This window comes from Mytilus edulis, chromosome 9 (assembly GCF_963676685.1).
Source record: "Mytilus edulis chromosome 9, xbMytEdul2.2, whole genome shotgun sequence".
NCBI lineage: Eukaryota > Metazoa > Mollusca > Bivalvia > Mytilida > Mytilidae > Mytilus > Mytilus edulis.
Window position 1 is genome coordinate 2,029,319 of NC_092352.1, and position 24,564 is coordinate 2,053,882.

A 24,564-nucleotide genomic window follows, 5' to 3' on the forward strand; every position below is an offset into this window, starting at 1 on the left:
TACAAATATAAAAAATCACGGAGAAGTATCGTAAATCTCTGGTTACTTAAAATAATTGAAATCATCTAGCATCAATCAGGCCATAGTACGTTGGGTTTCTTTATTTGATCATTTTACATTTTGTTATAAAATTGAAAATGGAAATGGTGAATATGTCAAAGAGACAACAACCCGACCAAAGAACAGAGATGCCGGGGTCCTAATTATTTTGTCTCTGTCGGACTGTTGTCTCATTAGCAATCGTACAAAATATCCTTACTTTTTGGTTCCTGGTAAACAGTTTTCGTGGTGGCAGTTATGCCACATTTGCTAAATATAAATTATTATTGTTTGTCTCAAGTTAATGGTTGTCTCGTTACCAATAATGCCATATCTCCTGATTTGTGTTTGTCTCTGATGGGTAGTTATCTCGTTACCCATAATGCCACATCTCCTGATTTGTGTTTGTCTCTGATGGGTAGTTGTCTCGTTACCAATAATGCCATATCTCCTGATTTGTGTTTGTCTCTGATGGGTAGTTGTTTCGTTACCAATAATGCCATATCTCCTGATTTGTGTTTGTCTCTGATGGGTAGTTGTCTCGTTACCAATAATGCCATATCTCCTGATTTGTGTTTGTCTCTGATGGGTAGTTGTTTCGTTACCAATAATGCCATATCTCCTGATTTGTGTTTGTCTCTGATGGGTAGTTGTTTCGTTACCAATAATGCCATATCTCCTGATTTGTGTTTGTCTCTGATGGGTAGTTATCTCGTTACCAATAATGCCATATCTCCTGATTTGTGTTTGTCTCTGATGGGCAGTTGTCTCGTTACCAATAATGCCATATCTCCTGATTTGTGTTTGTCTCTGATGGGTAGTTGTCTCGTTACCAATAATGCCATATCTCCTGATTTGTGTTTGTCTCTGAAGGGTAGTTGTTTCGTTACCAATAATGCCATATCTCCTGATTTGTGTTTGTCTCTGATGGGTAGTTGTCTCGTTACCAATAATGCCATATCTCCTGATTTGTGTTTGTCTCTGATGAGTAGTTATCTCGTTACCAATAATGCCATATCTCCTGATTTGTGTTTGTCTCTGATGGGTAGTTGTTTCGTTACCAATAATGCCATATCTCCTGATTTGTGTTTGTCTCTGATGGGTAGTTGTTTCGTTACCAATAATGCCATATCTCCTGATTTGTGTTTGTCTCTGATGGGTAGTTGTCTCGTTACCAATAATGCCATATCTCCTGATTTGTGTTTGTCTCTGATGGGTAGTTGTCTCGTTACCAATAATGCCATATCTCCTGATTTGTGTTTGTCTCTGATGGGTAGTTGTTTCGTTACCAATAATGCCATATCTCCTGATTTGTGTTTGTCTCTGATGGGTAGTTGTTTCGTTACCAATAATGCCATATCTCCTGATTTGTGTTTGTCTCTGATGGGTAGTTATCTCGTTACCAATAATGCCACATCTCCTGATTTGTGTTTGTCTCTGATGGGTAGTTGTCTCGTTACCAATAATGCCATATCTCCTGATTTGTGTTTGTCTCTGATGGGTAGTTGTTTCGTTACCAATAATGCCATATCTCCTGATTTGTGTTTGTCTCTGATGGGTAGTTGTCTCGTTACCAATAATGCCATATCTCCTGATTTGTGTTTGTCTCTGATGGGTAGTTGTTTCGTTACCAATAATGCCATATCTCCTGATTTGTGTTTGTCTCTGATGGGTAGTTGTCTCGTTACCAATAATGCCATATCTCCTGATTTGTGTTTGTCTCTGATGGGTAGTTGTTTCGTTACCAATAATGCCATATCTCCTGATTTGTGTTTGTCTCTGATGGGTAGTTGTTTCGTTACCAATAATGCCATATCTCCTGATTTGTGTTTGTCTCTGATGGGTAGTTATCTCGTTACCAATAATGCCATATCTCCTGATTTGTGTTTGTCTCTGATGGGCAGTTGTCTCGTTACCAATAATGCCATATCTCCTGATTTGTGTTTGTCTCTGATGGGTAGTTGTCTCGTTACCAATAATGCCATATCTCCTGATTTGTGTTTGTCTCTGATGGGTAGTTGTTTCGTTACCAATAATGCCATATCTCCTGATTTGTGTTTGTCTCTGATGGGTAGTTGTCTCGTTACCAATAATGCCATATCTCCTGATTTGTGTTTGTCTCTGATGGGTAGTTGTTTCGTTACCAATAATGCCATATCTCCTGATTTGTGTTTGTCTCTGATGGGTAGTTGTCTCGTTACCAATAATGCCATATCTCCTGATTTGTGTTTGTCTCTGATGGGTAGTTGTTTCGTTACCAATAATGCCATATCTCCTGATTTGTGTTTGTCTCTGATGGGTAGTTGTGTCGTTACCAATAATGCCATATCTCCTGATTTGTGTTTGTCTCTGATGGGTAGTTATCTCGTTACCAATAATGCCATATCTCCTGATTTGTGTTTGTCTCTGATGGGCAGTTGTCTCGTTACCAATAATGCCATATCTCCTGATTTGTGTTTGTCTCTGATGGGTAGTTGTCTCGTTACCAATAATGCCATATCTCCTGATTTGTGTTTGTCTCTGATGGGTAGTTGTTTCGTTACCAATAATGCCATATCTCCTGATTTGTGTTTGTCTCTGATGGGTAGTTGTTTCGTTACCAATAATGCCATATCTCCTGATTTGTGTTTGTCTCTGATGGGTAGTTGTTTCGTTACCAATAATGCCATATCTCCTGATTTGTGTTTGTCTCTGATGGGTAGTTGTCTCGTTACCAATAATGCCATATCTCCTGATTTGTGTTTGTCTCTGATGGGTAGTTGTTTCGTTACCAATAATGCCATATCTCCTGATTTGTGTTTGTCTCTGATGGGTAGTTGTTTCGTTACCAATAATGCCATATCTCCTGATTTGTGTTTGTCTCTGATGGGTAGTTATCTCGTTACCAATAATGCCATATCTCCTGATTTGTGTTTGTCTCTGATGGGTAGTTGTCTCGTTACCAATAATGCCATATCTCCTGATTTGTGTTTGTCTCTGATGGGTAGTTGTCTCGTTACCAATAATGCCATATCTCCTGATTTGTGTTTGTCTCTGATGGGTAGTTGTTTTGTTACCAATAATGCCATATCTCCTGATTTGTGTTTGTCTCTGATGGGTAGTTGTTTCGTTACCAATAATGCCATATCTCCTGATTTGTGTTTGTCTCTGATGGGTAGTTGTCTCGTTACCAATAATGCCATATCTCCTGATTTGTGTTTGTCTCTGATGGGTAGTTGTCTCGTTACCAATAATGCCATATCTCCTGATTTGTGTTTTTCTCTGATGGGTAGTTGTTTCGTTACCAATAATGCCATATCTCCTGATTTGTGTTTTTCTCTGATGGGTAGTTGGTTCGTTACCAATAATGCCATATCTTCTGATTTGTGTTTTTCTCTGATGGATAGTTGGTTCGTTACCAATAATGCCATATCTTCTGATTTGTGTTTGTCTCTGATGGGTAGTTGTCTCGTTACCAATAATGCCATATCTCCTGATTTGTGTTTGTCTCTGATGGGTAGTTGTCTCGTAACCAATAATGCCATATCTCCTGATTTGTGTTTGTCTCTGATGGGTAGTTGTTTCGTTACCAATAATGCCATATCTCCTGATTTGTGTTTTTCTCTGATGGGTAGTTGGTTCGTTACCAATAATGCCATATCTCCTGATTTGTGTTTTTCTCTGATGGGTAGTTGGTTCGTTACCAATAATGCCATATCTTCTGATTTGTGTTTGTCTCTGATGGGTAGTTGTCTCGTTACCAATAATGCCATATCTTCTGATTTGTGTTTGTCTCTGATGGGTAGTCGTTTCGTTACCAATAATGCCAGATCTCCTGATTTGTGTTTGTCTCTGATGGGTAGTTGTCTCGTTACCCATAATGCCATATCTCCTGATTAGTGTTTGTCTCTGATGGGTAGTTATCTCGTTACCAATAATGCCATATCTCCTGATTAGTGTTTGTCTCTGATGGGTAGTTGTCTCGTTACCAATAATGCCATATCTCCTGATTTGTGTTTGTCTCTGATGGGTAGTTGTCTCGTTACCAATAATGCCATATCTCCTGATTTGTGTTTGTCTCTGATGGGTAGTTGTCTCGTTACCAATAATGCCATATCTCCTGATTTGTGTTTGTCTCTGATGGGTAGTTGTCTCGTTACCAATAATGCCATATCTCCTGATTTGTGTTTGTCTCTGATGGGTAGTTGTTTCGTTGCCAATAATGCCATATCTCCTGATTTGTGTTTGTCTCTGATGGATAGTTATCTCGTTACCAATAATGCCATATCTCCTGATTTGTGTTTGTCTCTGATGAGTAGTTGTCTCGTTACCAATAATGCCATATCTCCTGATTAGTGTTTGTCTCTGATGGGTAGTTATCTCGTTACCAATAATGCCATATCTCCTGATTTGTGTTTGTCTCTGATGGGTAGTTATCTCGTTACCAATAATGCCATATCTCCTGATTTGTGTTTGTCTCTGATGGGTAGTTGTCTCGTTACCAATAATGCCATATCGCCTGATTTGTGTTTGTCTCTGATGGGTAGTTGTCTCGTTACCAATAATGCCATATCTCCTGATTTGTGTTTGTCCCAGATGGGTAGTTGTTTCGTTGCCAATAATGCCATATCTCCTGATTTGTGTTTGTCTCTGATGGGTAGTTATCTCGTTACCAATAATGCCATATCTCCTGATTTGTGTTTGTCTCTGATGGGTAGTTGTCTCGTTACCAATAATGCCATATCGCCTGATTTGTGTTTGTCTCTGATGGGTAGTTATCTCGTTACCAATAATGCCATATCTCCTGATTTGTGTTTGTCTCTGATGGGTAGTTGTTTCGTTGCCAATAATGCCATATCTCCTGATTTGTGTTTGTCTCTGATGGGTAGTTATCTCGTTACCAATAATGCCATATCTCCTGATTTGTGTTTGTCTCTGATGGGTAGTTGTTTCGTTACCAATAATGCCATATCTCCTGATTTGTGTTTTTCTCTGATGGGTAGTTGGTTCGTTACCAATAATGCCATATCTTCTGATTTGTGTTTTTCTCTGATGGGTAGTTGGTTCGTTACCAATAATGCCATATCTTCTGATTTGTGTTTGTCTCTGATGGGTAGTTGTCTCGTTACCAATAATGCCATATCTCCTGATTTGTGTTTGTCTCTGATGGGTAGTTGTTGTTACCAATAATGCCATATCTCCTGATTTGTGTTTGTCTCTGATGGGTAGTCGTTTCGTTACCAATAATGCCAGATCTCCTGATTTGTGTTTGTCTCTGATGGGTAGTTGTCTCGTTACCAATAATGCCATATCTCCTGATTTGTGTTTGTCTCTGATGAGTAGTCGTCTCGTTACCAATAATGCCAGATCTCCTGATTTGTGTTTGTCTCTGATGGGTAGTTGTCTCGTTACCAATAATGCCATATCTCCTGATTTGTGTTTGTCTCTGATAAGTAGTTGTTTTGTTACCAATAATGCTATATCTCCTGATTTGTGTTCGTCTCTGATGGGTAGTTATCTCGTTACCAATAATGCCATATCTCCTGATTTGTGTTTGTCTCTGATGGGTAGTTGTCTCGTTACCAATAATGCCATATCTCCTGATTTGTGTTTGTCTCTGATGGGTAGTTGTCTCGTTACCCATAATGCCATATCTCCTGATTAGTGTTTGTCTCTGATGGGTAGTTATCTCGTTACCAATAATGCCATATCTCCTGATTAGTGTTTGTCTCTGATGGGTAGTTATCTCGTTACCAATAATGCCATATCTCCTGATTTGTGTTTGTCTCTGATGGGTAGTTGTCTCGTTACCAATAATGCCATATCTCCTGATTTGTGTTTGTCTCTGATGGGTAGTTGTCTCGTTACCAATAATGCCATATCTCCTGATTTGTGTTTGTCTCTGATGGGTAGTTGTCTCGTTACCAATAATGCCATATCTCCTGATTTGTGTTTGTCTCTGATGGGTAGTTGTCTCGTTACCAATAATGCCATATCTCCTGATTTGTGTTTGTCTCTGATGGGTAGTTGTTTCGTTGCCAATAATGCCATATCTCCTGATTTGTGTTTGTTTCTGATGGGTAGTTGTCTCGTTACCAATAATGCCATATCTCCTGATTTGTGTTTGTCTCTGATGGGTAGTTGTTTCGTTGCCAATAATGCCATATCTCCTGATTTGTGTTTGTCTCTGATGAGTAGTTGTCTCGTTACCAATAATGCCATATCTCCTGATTTGTGTTTGTCTCTGATGGGTAGTTGTCTCGTTACCAATAATGCCATATCTCCTGATTTGTGTTTGTCTCTGATGAGTAGTTGTCTCGTTACCAATAATGCCATATCTGCTGATTAGTGTTTGTCTCTGATGGGTAGTTATCTCGTTACCAATAATGCCATATCTCCTGATTTGTGTTTGTCTCTGATGGGTAGATGTTTCGTTACCAATAATGCCATATCTCCTGATTTGTGTTTGTCTCTGATGGGTAGTTGTCTCGTTACCAATAATGCCATATCTCCTGATTTGTGTTTGTCTCTGATGGGTAGTTGTCTCGTTACCAATAATGCCATATCGCCTGATTTGTGTTTGTCTCTGATGGGTAGTTGTCTCGTTACCAATAATGCCATATCTCCTGATTTGTGTTTGTCTCTGATGGGTAGTTGTTTCGTTGCCAATTATGTCATATCTCCTGATTTGTGTTTGTCTCTGATGGGTAGTTATCTCGTTACCAATAATGCCATATCTCCTGATTTGTGTTTGTCTCTGATGGGTAGTTGTTTCGTTGCCAATAATGCCATATCTCCTGATTTGTGTTTGTCTCTGATGGGTAGTTGTTTCGTTGCCAATAATGCCATATCTCCTGATTTGTGTTTGTTTCTGATGGGTAGTTGTCTCGTTACCAATAATGCCATATCTCCTGATTTGTGTTTGTCTCTGATGGGTAGTTGTTTCGTTGCCAATTATGTCATATCTCCTGATTTGTGTTTGTCTCTGATGGGTAGTTATCTCGTTACCAATAATGCCATATCTCCTGATTTGTGTTTGTCTCTGATGGGTAGTTGTTTCGTTGCCAATAATGCCATATCTCCTGATTTGTGTTTGTCTCTGATGGGTAGTTATCTCGTTACCAATAATGCCATATCTCCTGATTTGTGTTTGTCTCTGATGGGTAGTTGTCTCGTTACCAATAATGCAATATCGCCTGATTTGTGTTTGTCTCTGATGGGTAGTTGTCTCGTTACCAATAATGCCATATCTCCTGATTTGTGTTTGTCTCTGATGGGTAGTTGTATCGTTGCCAATAATGCCATATCTCCTGATTTGTGTTTGTCTCTGATGGGTAGTTGTCTCGTTACCAATAATGCCATATCTCCTGATTTGTGTTTGTCTCTGATGGGTAGTCGTCTCGTTACCAATAATGCCATATCTCCTGATTTGTGTTTGTCTCTGATGAGTAGTCGTCTCGTTACCAATAATGCCAGATCTCCTGATTTGTGTTTGTCTCTGATGGGTAGTTGTCTCGTTACCAATAATGCCATATCTCCTGATTTGTGTTTGTCTCTGATGGGTAGTTGTTTTGTTACCAATAATGCTATATCTCCTGATTTGTGTTCGTCTCTGATGGGTAGTTATCTCGTTACCAATAATGCCATATCTCCTGATTTGTGTTTGTCTCTGATGGGTAGTTGTCTCGTTACCAATAATGCCATATCTCCTGATTTGTGTTTGTCTCTGATGGGTAGTTGTCTCGTTACCAATAATGCCATATCTCCTGATTTGTGTTTGTCTCTGATGGGTAGTTGTCTCGTTACCAATAATGCCATATCTCCTGATTTGTGTTTGTCTCTGATGGGTAGTTGTCTCGTTACCAATAATGCCATATCTCCTGATTTGTGTTTGTCTCTGATGGGTAGTTATCTCGTTACCAATAATGCCATATCTCCTGATTTGTGTTTGTCTCTGATGGGTAGTTGTCTCGTTACCAATAATGCCATATCTCCTGATTTGTGTTTGTCTCTGATGGGTAGATGTTTCGTTACCAATAATGCCATATCTCCTGATTTGTGTTTGTCTCTGATGGGTAGTTGTCTCGTTACCAATAATGCCATATCTCCTGATTTGTGTTTGTCTCTGATGGGTAGTTATCTCGTTACCAATAATGCCATATCTCCTGATTTGTGTTTGTCTCTGATGGGTAGTTGTCTCGTTACCAATTATAATGCCATATCTCTTGATTTGTGTTTGTCTCTGATGGGTAGTTGTTTCGTTGCCAATAATGCCAGATCTCCTGATTTGTGTTTGTCTCTGATGGGTAGTTGTTTCGTTACCAATAATGCCATATCTCCTGATTTGTGTTTGTCTCTGATGAGTAGTTGTCTCGTTACCAATAATGCCATATCTCCTGATTTGTGTTTGTCTCTGATGGGTAGTTATCTCGTTACCAATAATGCCATATCTCCTGATTTGTGTTTGTCTCTGATGGGTAGTTGTCTCGTTACCAATAATGCCATATCTCCTGATTTGTGTTTGTCTCTGATGGGTAGTTGTCTCGTTACCAATAATGCCATATCTCCTGATTTGTGTTTGTCTCTGATGAGTAGTTGTCTCGTTACCAATAATGCCATATCTCCTGATTTGTGTTTGTCTCTGATGGGTAGTTATCTCGTTACCAATAATGCCATATCTCCTGATTTGTGTTTGTCTCTGATGAGTAGTTGTCTCGTTACCAATAATGCCATATGTCCTGATTTGTGTTTGTCTCTGATGGGTAGTTGTCTCGTTACCAATAATGCCATATCTCCTGATTTGTGTTTGTCTCTGATGGGTAGTTATCTCGTTACCAATAATGCCATATCTCCTGATTTGTGTTTGTCTCTGATGGGTAGTTGTCTCGTTACCACTAATGCCATATCTCCTGATTTGTGTTTGTCTCTTATGGGTAGTTGTCTCGTTACCAATAATGCCATATCTCCTGATTTGTGTTTGTCTCTGATGGGTAGTTATCTCGTTACCAATAATGCCATATCTCCTGATTTGTGTTTGTCTCTGATGGTTAGTTGTTTCGTTACCAATAATGCCATATCTCCTGATTTGTGTTTGTCTCTGATGGGTAGTTGTTTCGTTACCAATAATGCCATATCTCCTGATTTGTGTTTGTCTCTGATGGGTAGTTGTTTCGTTACCAATAATGCCATATCTCCTGATTTGTGTTTGTCTCTGATGGGTAGTTGTCTCGTTACCAATAATGCCATATCTCCTGATTTGTGTTTGTCTCTGATGGGTAGTTGTCTCGTTACCAATAATGCCATATCTCCTGATTAGTGTTTGTCTCTGATGGGTAGTCGTCTCGTTACCAATAATGCCATATCTCCTGATTTGTGTTTGTCTCTGATGGGTAGTTGTCTCGTTACCAATAATGCCATATCTCCTGATTTGTGTTTGTCTCTGATGGGTAGTTGTTTCGTTACCAATAATGCCATATCTCCTGATTTGTGTTTGTCTCTGATGGGTAGTTGTCTCGTTACCAATTATAATGCCATATCTCCTGATTTGTGTTTGTCTCTGATGGGTAGTTGTCTCGTTACCAATAATGCCATATCTTCTGATTTGTGTTTGTCTTTGATGGGTAGTTGTCTCGTTACCAATAATGCCATATCTCCTGATTTGTGTTTGTCTCTGATGGGTAGTTGTCTCGTTACCAATAATGCCATATCTCCTGATTTGTGTTTGTCTCTGTTGGGTAGTTATCTCGTTACCAATAATGCCATATCTCCTGATTTGTGTTTGTCTCTGATGGGTAGTTGTCTCGTTACCAATTATAATGCCATATCTCCTGATTTGTGTTTGTCTCTGATGGGTAGTTGTCTCGTTACCAATTATAATGCCATATCTCCTGATTTGTGTTTGTCTCTGATGGGTAGTTGTCTCGTTACCCATAATGCCATATCTCCTGATTTGTGTTTGTCTCTGATGGGTAGTTGTCTCGTTACCCATAATGCCATATCTCCTGATTTGTGTTTGTCTCTGATGGGTAGTTGTTTCGTTACCAATAATGCCATATCTCCTGATTTGTGTTTGTCTCTGATGGGTAGTTGTCTCGTTACCCATAATGCCATATCTCCTGATTTGTGTTTGTCTCTGATGGGTAGTTGTCTCGTTACCAATAATGCCATATCTTCTGATTTGTGTTTGTCTCTGATGGGTAGTTGTTTCGTTGCCAATAATGCCATATCTCCTGATTTGTGTTTGTCTCTGATGGGTAGTTGTCTCGTTACCCATAATGCCATATCTCCTGATTTGTGTTTGTCTCTGATGGGAAGTTGTCTCGTTACCCATAATGCCATATCTCCTGATTTGTGTTTGTCTCTGATGGGTAGTTGTTTCGTTACCAATAATGCCATATCTCCTGATTTGTGTTTGTCTCTGATGGGTAGTTGTCTCGTTACCCATAATGCCATATCTCCTGATTTGTGTTTGTCTCTGATGGGTAGTTGTCTCGTTACCAATAATGCCATATCTTCTGATTTGTGTTTGTCTCTGATGGGTAGTTGTCTCGTTACCAATAATGCCATATCTCCTGATTAGTGTTTGTCTCTGATGGGTAGTTGTCTCGTTACCAATAATGCCATATCTTCTGATTTGTGTTTGTCTCTGATGGGTAGTTGTCTCTTACCCATAATGCCATATCTCCTGATTTGTGTTTGTCTCTGATGGGTAGTTGTCTCGTTACCCATAATGCCATATCTCCTGATTTGTGTTTGTCTCTGATGGGTAGTTGTTTCGTTACCAATAATGCCATATCTCCTGATTTGTGTTTGTCTCTGATGGGTAGTTGTCTCGTTACCCATAATGCCATATCTCCTGATTTGTGTTTGTCTCTGATGGGTAGTTGTCTCGTTACCAATAATGCCATATCTTCTGATTTGTGTTTGTCTCTGATGGGTAGTTGTTTCGTTACCCATAATGCCATATCTCCTGATTTGTGTTTGTCTCTTATGGGTAGTTGTCTCGTTACCCATAATGCCATATCTCCTGATTTGTGTTTGTCTCTGATGGGTAGTTGTTTCGTTACCAATAATGCCATATCTCCTGATTTGTGTTTGTCTCTGATGGGTAGTTGTCTCGTTACCCATAATGCCATATCTCCTGATTTGTGTTTGTCTCTGATGGGTAGTTGTCTCGTTACCAATAATGCCATATCTTCTGATTTGTGTTTGTCTCTGATGGGTAGTTGTTTCGTTGCCAATAATGCCATATCTCCTGATTTGTGTTTGTCTCTGATGGGTAGTTGTCTCGTTACCCATAATGCCATATCTCCTGATTTGTGTTTGTCTCTGATGGGTAGTTGTCTCGTTACCAATAATGCCATATCTTCTGATTTGTGTTTGTCTCTGATGGGTAGTCGTTTGATTGAATCTTATTGTTTGGTCTGCGGTGTATACTTGTCTCATTTAATTTGCATATCATCCGAAATCTCCTAATATAGAAAAGAGAAGCTGCGGAATGATTGCCAATGAAATAACTTTCCACAAGATTTAAAATGTAGTGGTTGATAGAAGTTAATGGCCACCTTATAGCCTTCGATAATGACAAAAAGCATGTTTTGTGGTTAATAGTTTTATTCAAAATCGTGCCACATCTCTTTATTTCATGGCTTATGGCGGAAGTGATAACATTTGGCAATCGTGATGTTTTTTCTATGTATGAGAGATATCCCATTGGCATTTATGTCTTATCTCATTTTTTTTTTGTCTCTGAGGGATATTTTTTTTTATTTTCAATCATGCCGCACTTTATAGTTTTATGTCTCTGTTGGACATTTGTCTCCTTATTGAGGGAATTTACGACAGTTTGATCTGACTTTCTCCACTTGAGGGTGTCGAATTTTAAGCAAAATTATTAAAAAGAAAGCACAACATTCTTATTTACATACAGGACTTATTGTTTATTTTGTTTTGGAGGTTTTGATATTCTTTGGAACCTTTGATTTGATGTAGAAATAGGCATTCCTATCAGAAGGTGAATATGATTATTCGATCAGAAAAAAATCACCCTCTCTCCCTTATAATCAAATAGTTGTCCCCTTAACAATCATCATGCATGTTCTACATTTTTCATTTCAGTCAGTATTACATGGGTCTCCTTTGCATTACTTAGGATCGTCAATTATGGATTATTCTAGAACACAGTTGTACACGTATTATAGTGAATAAAATGATATATGAAAGAAGAGTAACATGGGTAAAATCATATATAGCAACCTTGAGTTGGACTTCGGAATTTTTGAAAATGGCCGCCGTTACCATGAAAACTGCAAAAATGTGAAAAATTAAAAAATTCTTCAAAAACCATATTTCTTTTTGACCTTGTTATTGATTGTTTCAGCAGCGAATTATGACCACTCTGACTGTGATTGTTTTGGTTGTGCTATTTTAAGTCATGGAATTGAAGGGCGGATATATGCAACAGATGGGATGCTATCATTAGATGTACTTACTGGTCCATTTAGAGGAGATAGGTGCTCTTCTTTAGTTGGAAAACCGAAACTATTCTTCGTTCAAGTATGTATTTATTAATAATAGTAAGAAAAACAAAAACAGTCGGAAAGAAACAGATCGAATGAAGTGACATTATCTTGATCATTCGAAATACTAAAAGAAGACAGTTTACTCAAAATATTTTCCGACATCAAAACTAATTATATTTTGTACAACAGAATAGTATGTTTGGGATTTTTTTACTTGCAGTGTATTGAAATAATGCGATTTGAGAGTTTCACCTAAAACATAAAGTACATATCTAGTTTCTTTAACATGTTTAATGAATGGCTATTATTTATTTTAAATTTATTGAACCACAAAATTAATTTTTGACTCTTCACATTGAATTATCCGCGAAGCAGATTATGTAACATGTGAAGAGTCAAAAATTATTTTTATGGTTCAATAAATTCATAATAAATTCTTGTCATTTATTATAAATGAATTTCTATAAAAAATAAGTGTCAAAGAACTTTTTATATCATTCATATTACCAATAATAACAACGTACACACATGTTGGCGTATGAATACACAACGTCAGAGTGGGCGTGTCGCCATAAAAACTGACAACATTAAAAATAAAAGCAATTCTTTTAACCAATCAGAAGACAGTAAATGTATTTATTAGTGTGTGACAACACCGAATTACAAATAATCAGATTTATACTCGACTTGAAAAACACTGGGGTATCACTAGTGGTTATTCAAATTTATACAAGTCGACAATTGCTTTTTTTCTCGTATGCTTTATTTTTTGCAAAGGCAGCCATGTTTGTTAACACATCAAAATCTTTTTAAAATGAAGATCACACAACAATTTACAGAATAGCGTTTCTTTGCTGTAATAATAGAGATAAATGGATAAAGGATTATATTTACAAGATAATCGGAGATACTGATGTTTTAAAAAATAATTAGTCAAATGATATACTACTTTAATTATTTTAAAATGTGTCAGGAAAACAAATGAAATCAAGCTATTTATTCAAAACGTATTAAATTTTTAATATTTTTTCTTGGTTTGACAATTTACCATACATCAGAAATGTAATATCACCATCATTTATCGAGATTAATATCATATTGTAGTTTATAAGATTTACAATGTCATAAATAAATGTCCTGTAGCAATAATACAATATTAAATCTGAAGTGAGACTGAGGATAAGTTTATCACAGCATTATCATAATTGTTACCGGCAATAATCTGGCCGGTCAAAGTCCGACAGGAAATTCATTAGAACAGTAAAAGTCAATGATCTCTACAGGTTAATTCACTAATGACATTCCAATACTGATAATCACCTTGGTCTGTTAACTCACCTGCCATTAAAGATGCCAAAGTCGACATAAAAAACCGAATTAAAATCTAGACTAGTACTCCCAATGTGATTAAAATTTAAGCATTAGAGATTTAGAACAATACCATTCCACTTATGTGTAGACAAGTAGCATTGCGTTTATTGTGTTGAAATTATTTGAAAAAACCCACTTTTATTCAGATATGAGTATTTCATTCTCTGTGGTCTTATGATCCTTCGAACTCCGTTAATGAGAATAAAAATATATCATAGGTAGGGATGTTATAAGTTTGGTTATGCTATACACTGGCGGATCTAGAAATTTTCACCAGTGGGGGCCCACTGACTGCCTAAGAGGGGGCCCGCTCCAGTCACGCTTCAGAGATTCCCTTTATGAGCAACCAAATTTTCCCCCAAAAAGGGGGTCCCCGGCCCCTGCCCCCCTAAATCCGCCTCTGCTATACCTACGTTTATACTGTTTAACATGGACCGATAGACTGCCCACTCCCTTTCTGATATTTACATTGTAACTTTTATAGGATTTATTCATATAGCGTAAAGAAAACAGAAATATCAATCAAAAGAGCCTCTGCATGCACCTGCCCTATAGCTAGGTGGTCAAAAAAGTGTTTTTCAAACTCCCTTTACCCCACAGAGTGTGAGTGCATTTATATATGTTGGCTGTTCTTTCAAAGCCCTGAAGTTTGTATACAGCTTAGTGTGTTGAATACCATTTCACTGTTTCAATTTTGGCTCTGAGCTTTCGTCCTTAAGGTAATCCGCCCGGAAATATGCATATTTTCTTATCCAATACCAGTCTCTCACTTTTATGTCCATCAGCTTTGATTTGTAAAACAACATTCTCTTTTAATTTACATAATGTCCTAATATTTTCTTTTACCGTTTAATTGTTACAGTTCCACGGTTTTTATATTGCATGGCTTTCTTATTTTGTTTGCAATCAATTTGTCTTCTTTTGGTGTGTTCATTTTAAATAATAGATCATGCAGATAGATATTTACCTCGATTGCTTTTTCAGGCCTGTCGCACAGCACCTATGAATCATTCCTTTGACAGCATGTCTGACAAGAGTGGACTCTCTGAAGAATACGAACCAGCCCTATCGTCTATACGGAAAGTGCCAGTTGAAGCTGATTTCCTGTTTGCATATTCGACAGTCCCAGGTAGGAGTTTTCATTATCAAATTTTGAACTGTTCCATGTAAGTGTTTCACTGTCAAATACTCCTCTGTTTCTGGGAGGAGATTTCATATCCAATATTCATGCAACTGTTCCAAGTAGGAAAGTTAATAGATAAATAGTCTTGGTTAAAGGTTTTATTGTCAAAAACTCAACTGTTATAGAATAGAGGTTTCAAACCGGAAGTCTTATCTATGAGTAGAAAGTTGCATTGTCAAATATTGAACTGGTTTCTGTAGGAGGTTTCATTTTCAAGTATTCAACTGTTCTAGGAAGGTGGTTTCACTGTCAATTTTTCTCTGTTCTCGGTTAGAGGTTATTCTCCAATATTCCACTGTTCTTAGTATGAATTTTCAGAGGCAAACATCAAGCTTTTAACAAGAGTTTAAGTGGCAAACAGGACTTTTTGAAATACTAAGGCTTTTCTACCTCAGGCATAGATCACCTAAGCTGTATCTGGCAAAACTTTTAGGAATTTTGGTTCTCCATGCTCTTCAACGTCGTACTTTATTTGGCCTTTTTAACTTTTTTGGATTCGAGCGTCACTAATGAGTCTTTTGTAGACGAAATGCGCGTCTGGCGTATATACTAAATTTTGTCCTGGTATCTATGATGAGTTTATTTACAACAACTGGGTCGATGCCACTGCTGGTGGAGATTTATTTCCCCGAGGGTATCACAAGCCAAGTAGTCAGCACTTTTTGTGCTGACATGAATTGTCATTGATATGGTTATATTTATGAATTTACTGTTTACAAATTTTTTAATTTTTTAATTTTTTAATTTTTTAATTTTTAATTTTTTGAAATACTAAGGCTTTTCTACCTCAGACATAGATCACCTTAGCTGTATTTGGCAAAACTTTTAGGAATTTTGGTTCTCAATGCTCTCCAACGTCATACTTTATTTTGCCTTTTTAACTTTTTTGGATTCGAGCGTCACTGATGAGTCTTTTGTAGAAGAAACGCGCGTCTGGCGTATATACTAAATTTAGTCCTGGTATCGATGATGAGTTTATTCACAGGATTTAAAAAACAGAAATAAATTTTATGTTTAAGAAATATGCACTTTACTGGTTTTTGACATTTTGGATTCTGATTATACAGCACAAGAGTCTCTGATCATCATTGAAGGGATTACAACTGTTTTAACAATTTTAATAATTCCAATTACTATTTTATGTAGTATATGTATGCAAAATATTGCGATGCAAGTTTTATTCACACATTTGACTGTTGTATATATGGTTTGGCTGCAGAAGGTATACACAAACTATGTCCGATGGTAATTGTGACATTATATACGAAAGCCTAGTGCAGTGTGGGTCGCATATGTATCACTCTGCACATTAAGAAACTAATGCAACGACTCTCTTAGGTATCCACATGTGCCCTGTTACAAGGCAGAACATCTGCTCCAAATCAACATACAATCATTTTCCAGTGACAGTCTATATCCTGCCTTTCATCTCGGTCGAATATATATCAAGCTCAATCTAAGCAACTGATTAAGGAAATGAGTGTATGATTTAGCACACCATACATCATTGTACATTCGTTTTGTCCAGCCAAAGTTCATAAAAAATGTGCAATTAATTTACTTCAATAAAATAACTTATCTCTATAATATAGTTATACCAAACGACAAAAATATAGGTACATATTAAATAATACTATACTTTATGATACATAGTCAACATATGGTCAAGTATTGAATGAAATCACGTTCAAAGTGTGCTGATATATTAATCACACTTTTTAATAATCCAAAATCGAGAGCTTTGCTTCCAAATCGATTTTATACACGACAGTAATAAAACATGACCTCGAATCTTATCAGTTTTATACGAAAACAAGTATTGATAAGAGATGTGAATAAAATATAACGACATGTGTGATATACGTCAAAACACAATAATTCAACGACATAAATAGCAAAAGATCAGTCTTCAACAACTAACAGGAGTTACTAACATATATCGGTCTACATATCATGATGCACCTTTAGTCCAATAAGCAGTAAATAATTTAGATATAAACTATGGATGTCTTTGATCTATCTTACACACAAAAATCTCAAATAAAAAATGCACTTGAACTTAAACAGCTAACAAATCAACAACTGACAAGGTGCAAGAGATGATAGCTAGGTTAAACTAGTATATTTTGCTGAAGATGTTAATTAAAACATAAATAGATTTTTTTCTTATTGTTTTCAGGCCACTATTCTTGGAGAAATAATCAAGACGGTTCATGGTTTATACAAGCACTGTGCATCGTCATAGAGAATTACGGGACTAAAATGGAACTAGTTCACATGCTTACTCAAGTCAATAGGATTGTTGCTTACGAATTTGAATCGTGTAAGGACGAAGAGTTTACTGATAAAATGAAAATGATGCCTTGTATTGTTTCCATGTTAACAAGATATGTTTACTTCCGGCCTAAAAAACCGGATATCCGGGACTAACATACTCAAATATGCATTAAACCATCTACATATTAATCATGTATGTTTTAGCATAATGTAGTGAAAGAGTGCTAATGTTTTATATCCAAGTGAAATAAAAAAAATCGGTGCCACTTTTATATTTTAAGTCTTGTTAGTTATTCAGTACCTTAGTTAATTTATCTTGCAATATAGACTTTGGTAAGGAAAATAACTATCTAAAATAAATTTATTTTGTTCAGGGTTCGGATATTAAATAGGATGCAGTAATGAACTAGTTCAAATCTGGCAGTATGAATTTAGAATGAACCACTGAGCATAAGAGTGTTATTTTATGAATATTTTATTACGACATGATTTTTAGCTCACCTGACCTGAAAGGTCAAGTGAGCTTTTCTCATCACTTGGCGTCCGTCGTCCGTCGTCCTGCGTCCGTCGTCCGTAAACTTTTACAAAAATCTTCTCCTCTGAAACTACTTGGGCAAATTCTACCAAACTTGGCCACAATCATCCTTGGGGTATCTAGTTCAAAAAATGTGTGGCGTGACCCGTCAAACCTACCAAGATGGCCGCCATGGCTAAAAATAGAACATAGGGGTAAAATGCAGTTTTTGGCTTATAACTCAAAAACCAAAGCATTTAGAGCAAATCTGACGGGGTAAAATTGTTGATCAGGTCAAGATCTATCTGCCCTGAAATTTTCAGACTAATCGGACAACCTGTTGTTGGGTTGCTGCCTGTGAAATGGTTATTTTAAGGAAATTTTGCAGTTTTTGGTTATTATCTTGAATACTATTATAGATAGAGATAAACTGTAAACAGCAATAATGTTCAGCAAAGTAAGACCTACAAATAAGTCAGCATGACCAAAATGGTCAGTCGACCCCTTAAGGAGTTATTGCCCTTTATAGTAAATTTTTAACAACTTTTCGTCATTTTTTGTTACTTTTCTAAAAATCTTCTTCTCTGAAACTACTTTGCCAAATTTAACCAAACTTGGCCACAATTATCATTGTGGTTTACAGTTTATAAAATGTGTCCGATGACCCAGCCTACCAAACAAAATGGCCGACATGGCTAAAATTAGAACATAGTGGTAAAATGCAGTTTTTGCTTTATATCTTTGAAACTAAAGACATTTAGGGCAAATCTTTCAAGATTTTAATGTCCATCAGAATAAGATATATCCCTTCACAAATTTTCAATTGAATCGGACAACCTGTTGTCGGGTTGCTGCCCTAAAATTGGTGATTTTAAGGAAATTTTGCAGTTTTTGGTTATTATCTTGAATACTATTATAGATAGAGATAAACTGTAAACAGCAATAATGTTCAGCAAAGTAAGATCTACAAATAAGTCAGCATGATCAAAATTGTTAGAGGACCCCTTAAGGAGTTATTGCCCTTTATAGTCAATATTGAACAACTTTTCGTCATTTTTGTAAAAATCATTTCTAAAACTACTTGGCCACAATCATAATACTAGGGTATCTTTTTTAAAAAAAAGTGTCTAATGACCCCGCCTACCAACGAAGATGGCCAACATCTGTAAACACATTAACAGATGAGCGACACAGGCTCTTGAGAGCCTCTAGTTATATAAAATTAATGTTCTGTATGACTGTTGAATAACATAATGCACCCCGTATTGATATTATATACTTTTAAAAATGCTTTCCATGATCAGTTCAAGGTGAATTTGTTCATTTAAGTAAGGATATCTGAAAGAGATTAAGCCAGATATCGAACGTATGATTGCCAATGTGTTACATAAAAAACTACTCTTAGACTAGCTATGTTATATCGTAGATGAAAAAACGAGTGAAACTATCACTTATTCTACAGATGGCATTCCAAATGATTTAAGAAGGAACATTACCAAAACGATAATAAGTCCAGAACGAACATGTCATAACCGGTAATACGATTTAGAGGAACATTTTAAATTAATAATTATTTCAAAAGGAATATCCCAACGCCGGTTATATGACCAGAAAGATCATGTTACTAATGAGGTAAGGATGAATATGTCAAATACCATAAATAAGATGCGAAGATACATGTCAAATCGATTATTATTTCAATAGTAAATGTTAATCAGGTAAGTAATTGTAAAGAAACATGTCAAAACCAATCAAAATGTTAGATGTAATATAGTGATCATGTGCGATTTTTTACCAAGATGACACTCAGTAAGAATAACGTACAGATTATTCACATTTGGATTATCCCCCATTGATCTATAAACCTATGAAATTCACATATATAACTTAAAAGATTGCGGAATTAATTTAAAGCACTGTTTGAAAAAATAGTCAGTAGATGACGCTGAAAGCTATAAAAGATCAGAAGTCGAAAAAGGTGTTCTAATGGAGGGTGATAACAATTTTACTGTCCAGGGGAATCGTTGCACTGTAAATAAATGTTCTTAATAAAGTCGTCAAATCTTGCGAAAGTATCTTAATATGCATAATAGTAAAGTAATAGAGAGTAAATCATTCTGCTTAAGTTAGTCGTAAACTATTTTCCTTGTTTAAGTCAAACATCACTCCTTAAACTCATTAGAAAGAGAGATGGACAGATACTGGTATAAAAGAGGGACGAAATATATCACAGACCAGTCAAACTCATTAATCGAAAATAAACTGACAACGCAATGGCTAAAAATGAAAAACAAAAACAAACAATAGTACACATGACATAACATAGAAAACTAAAAAATAAGTAACACGAACCCCACTTAAAACTAGGGGTGATCTCAGGTGCTCCGGAAGGGTAAGCAGATCCTGCTTCACATGTGGCACCCGTCATGTTGCTAATGATATAAAAAATCCGGAAAATAGTCTTATTCGGTAGGTCACATTCATGAAAGGGAAGGGGATTGTAAATACGACGTTGGTAACATATCCGATATCACTTGTGAAACGGTAATTCCATAACGGTCAACCAAATTGTGATGGCGTCCGTAAAATTTACGAGGGGATGATTTCAATTTCACCATTTGGAACTCTTGGTTTAATAGCTTCCTTGTGAGCAGCAACCCTCTATCAAGAAAATCATGATAGGAAATGCAAGCACGGGAATATCGTATCAATTGGGAGATATATACCCGTATGCAGGTGCTGCTGAAATGTTGCTACTTAGAAATGGAAAGTTCACAATTGGAAAGCTGAAATCATCTCTTTTGTCGTAAAGTTTTGTTTTCAACCGACCCTCATTGTCAATTTCTAGATGTAAGTCAAGATATGAGGCCGACTTAACTGTATCTGTAGTATCCTTTGTCTCTAGTTCGATGGGATAGATGCGTTCCACATAGTCACCAAATTTTGAATTATTTAGTGAAAGAACATCATCTATATAGCGGAAAGTAGAGTTAAAGGTTATTGAAAACTTCTTATCTCTCTTCCTAAGAAGTTCCTGCATGAAGTCAGCCTCATAATAATATAGAAACAAGTCGGCAAGGAGAGGGGCACTGTTTGGTCTCATTGGAATGCCGACATTCTGTTGAAAAACACGTCCTCCGAACGTACCAAGTATGTTGTCAATCAAGAAATCAAGCATCTTGATAATATCATTTTCAGAGAATTTTTTGTTTGAATCAGAGTGATCCGTTACAAAGTAGAATTTATCCCTCCCTAAGACAAGATACTTGTATTTACGTTAGCCATTCTTTTTTATGAAGCAAAGCAATACCAACTCTTTCAATTTGTCTTTTAGTTTGGAATGTGGAATACTTGTGTAAAGAATAGAAAAGTCAAATGTTTTAATACTGTTACAAGATGAAAGAGAGTTAGATTGTATGTACTCTAAAAGATCTTTGGAATTTTTAAGTATCCACATCTGATTAACGCCACCTCTAGAATAGGCAGTTTCACAATTCTTTGATTACTGATAAAATAGATGATAATAATTTAGAAAGAGGCTTCGTGGAGCACTTGGAAGACCCAGCAATATACCGTTGTTTGTAAGGAAAATTATGTAGTCTAGGTATCCAATACAGTGATGGGAGATCCAGTTCTTCATCTTTGGTTGAAATTCCAAAGGAACAGAACAGATCTATGATTATCCAGGATTTCCTCTTTGGTAAGTGTCGTGAGGGTATATGTTGAGTTTCAAATATATATATCAAATTTAGTGGGCAATTTGATTGTAAAGAAGACTTTGTTTATAATACAAATGACGAAATAAGATTTGATATTATGTACATGCACAAGTTGCAGTGCATATCACTCATACGCTGTATGATACAAAAAAAAATATTTTAATTTTCTTTTTACTTTACACTCAGTGCACCATATTAACTTGATAATTTTTAAGCATAACTTAAAAAAGAAATGTCATGACTGAATTCATCGATGACTTTTGTGAAATTATATATATTGAACAAGTTTTAGGAAGAAATATTTTGGCTACTTTATTGAAAATTATCTCCAAGTATGCAGCTTTCTCTCCAGAATTTACAAATCAGTCCATAATGACAACAGGTATAACTGTCCAATATGTAAACACATTTTTCGATCGTGACATCTTGCGTTTATGCGGACTCTGATCAGAAACCTCCGTGTGCTATTTACATCAATCCATATGGCGTTCAAATTAAGAGATAAATAATTTGTTTTCATAACAAATTTGCCAAATTATGAAACCAAAACCAGTGGTAAAAATATTGTTAGCATCTCAAAGATCAACCGATACTCACTTCTTAAGACAATACTAGAACACCTATCTGATATGTCCTTGACTGAATTAAAGTACATACGCTTTATTTTCAGCCTGGGTTTTTTAGTATTTTTATTATCATTTTATAGAGTTATAATGATTATAAGGTGCACATTTTTCTCTGCTTTCAAAGCATTTTTGTTTGACTCCGTCCTGGTTTTCTTACTATAGCCGGAAACGACCTGTGGACATAAATATAGTTATTGCCAAATCCTGTACAATTATGTTTGATGTGATTATGACCTGTGTATATATAGCTCCTGACAGAAGCAGTACGTACCGACTAGGTAACAGGTAACAGGAACTATTTCAGAGTGGTCAGTATAAGTTGTGATGTAGGTCTTTTCATTGTTCTTTGCACCAGTAAGATCGGAAACATTTACATAATGCAAAGAGGGAATTCATTCCTGTTTAGTTTACCAATAGCAACGTAACATCTGAAATTCTACGTTATTTTCAAAATCAGTCTGCTCCCATTGTATCCTACAGTTTTTCCAAAATCTTTGCACCAACGATATAATTACGCCAGACGCGCGTTTTGTCTACAAAAGATTTATCAGTAACGCTCGAATAACAAAAAATGTTAAAAAAGCCAAATAAAGTACGAAGTTGAAGAGCATTGAGGACCATATATTCCTAAAAGTTTTGCCAAATACAGCTAAGATAATCCATTCCTGTGGCAGAAAAGCCCTAGTTTTTTCAAAAATTCATTGCAGAACCGTGATTTAGAACAATGCATAAAAACCCTCTGACACGTGACTGTTCCCAATCGCCTTATATTACAGCCCCTCTGTCAATTTAATTACGGGAGATCTAAGCATAATTCAACATGATTATCTCCGACAGGTTTAGAGAACACCAACACATTAATTGGAACCATAACTTAAAAAAATATGTATTATAATTATGGGATATACATTTCCCAACTTATTCGATATTCAAGAGCATGCAGCTCCTACTCAGACTTTGTAAAACGTCATCAGTGTCTGTGCAGAAAGTTGATGTACTATATATATAGGGGTATGTCAAAGAACGTCTCGTCGTTTTCTAAAACAAAAGTTCATCGGAAGGTACCAAGACCTTGTTGATAAATATTCCGTATCAACTTCACAAATAATACATGATGGTGTTGATGTATAGATCCTGCGTACTGATGTTGTTCATCATCTCAACAACGTGTTATATTGTTCTTTCAATTGTCTTTGTTTTATTATTAATATTACTTTTACTTTTGGATTGTTTTCTGTGATATCCATTTAACGTGGCTCGGTACTTATACATCCCGTCAATGTGTTTGTATTATCTTTCATTTTTGCTGGTGTGTTTTGTATATTCGACTTTTTGTGTTTCTTTAGTTCTTATAACGTGACTCTTTAATAGATCCTGTCAGTATTTTATTGTTCTATAATATGTCATTATGTTATATGTCTATTATAAATTACAAAATACGTTGAACCACAAACGTCAAAATTATTCAGTCACGTAGTGGAATGAACCATTTGTGGATTCTGATAAATTCTATAGAACATTTGGACTATTTTAAATCTCGGTCTATTTCTGAATTAATTCTTACATACTTTTGATTTTTTAACCCTGTATGCTAACATTGCTCATGTGAAATTTAAAAATTGTTTGTATAAACATTGAACGAGCTTACAGCTGCTACTCAGACTTTGATAAACGACATCAGTATGTGAGCAGAGAGTTGATAAACCAGGGGTTTGTCAAAGAACGCCTCGTCCTTTTTCTGAAGAAGATCATCGGAAGATACCAAGACCTTATTTATAACTTTTAAACCTTAAGAAATTAGAAGCTTTCGCATCTAATTCCGAAAATTACCCCATTACTTTTCCATCCTGTTTAAAAAAAATATCAAATGCATTCAGCATTATTGTTTTATTTTTTTAAGCTTAGTTTTGATCCATCTTATAATAAAAAAAACCTTTATCCACCAATCATTGCAGCACAGGTCTTGGATTGTTATACTGAAAGCTCTCCCCCAAATAGGCGGTCCGTGATGACATATATTTATTTACTGATTGTACCCGTATAGATTAATGCAATCACAGTTATTTTATTTCGGTTATATAGGTTAAAACTGTTTTCCGTATTGACGAACAATTAACGATAGAGTTGGTTTAATTTCAATGAGAGAATTGCCTTTCACAAATACCTCAGAAATATCAATTAAAATAGATCACCAAAAAAAATAAAAATATATCCTACCATAGTATAATTATCAGTCCTTGATTCTAAAACGGTATTCTTTTGAAATTTTACCTAACACATAGTTTGTTTTTATAGTTTAATCTTAAAATATCAAGTTTTAGATCGATGTTTTTGT

The 24,564-nt window shown here is 36.1% G+C and overlaps 1 protein-coding gene across 3 annotated transcripts in view; it reads left to right on the forward strand.

The window, feature by feature from the left end:
• The window catches only part of LOC139487443 (caspase-3-like), a 53,155-nt gene extending 35,511 nt beyond the window's left edge, over window positions 1-17,644 (forward strand). For 2 of the 3 annotated variants that reach the window (XM_071272228.1, XM_071272226.1), the window contains exons 3-5: window positions 12,398-12,573; window positions 14,895-15,039; window positions 17,273-17,644. In XM_071272228.1, the coding sequence (XP_071128329.1) occupies window positions 12,398-12,573; window positions 14,895-15,039; window positions 17,273-17,523 (572 nt within the window). In that variant the 3' untranslated portion in view covers window positions 17,524-17,644. The remainder of the gene's footprint in view (window positions 1-12,397; window positions 12,574-14,894; window positions 15,040-17,272) is intronic. The other variant, XM_071272227.1, reaches the window with a different exon arrangement.
• Window positions 17,645-24,564: the final 6,920 nt, after the last annotated feature.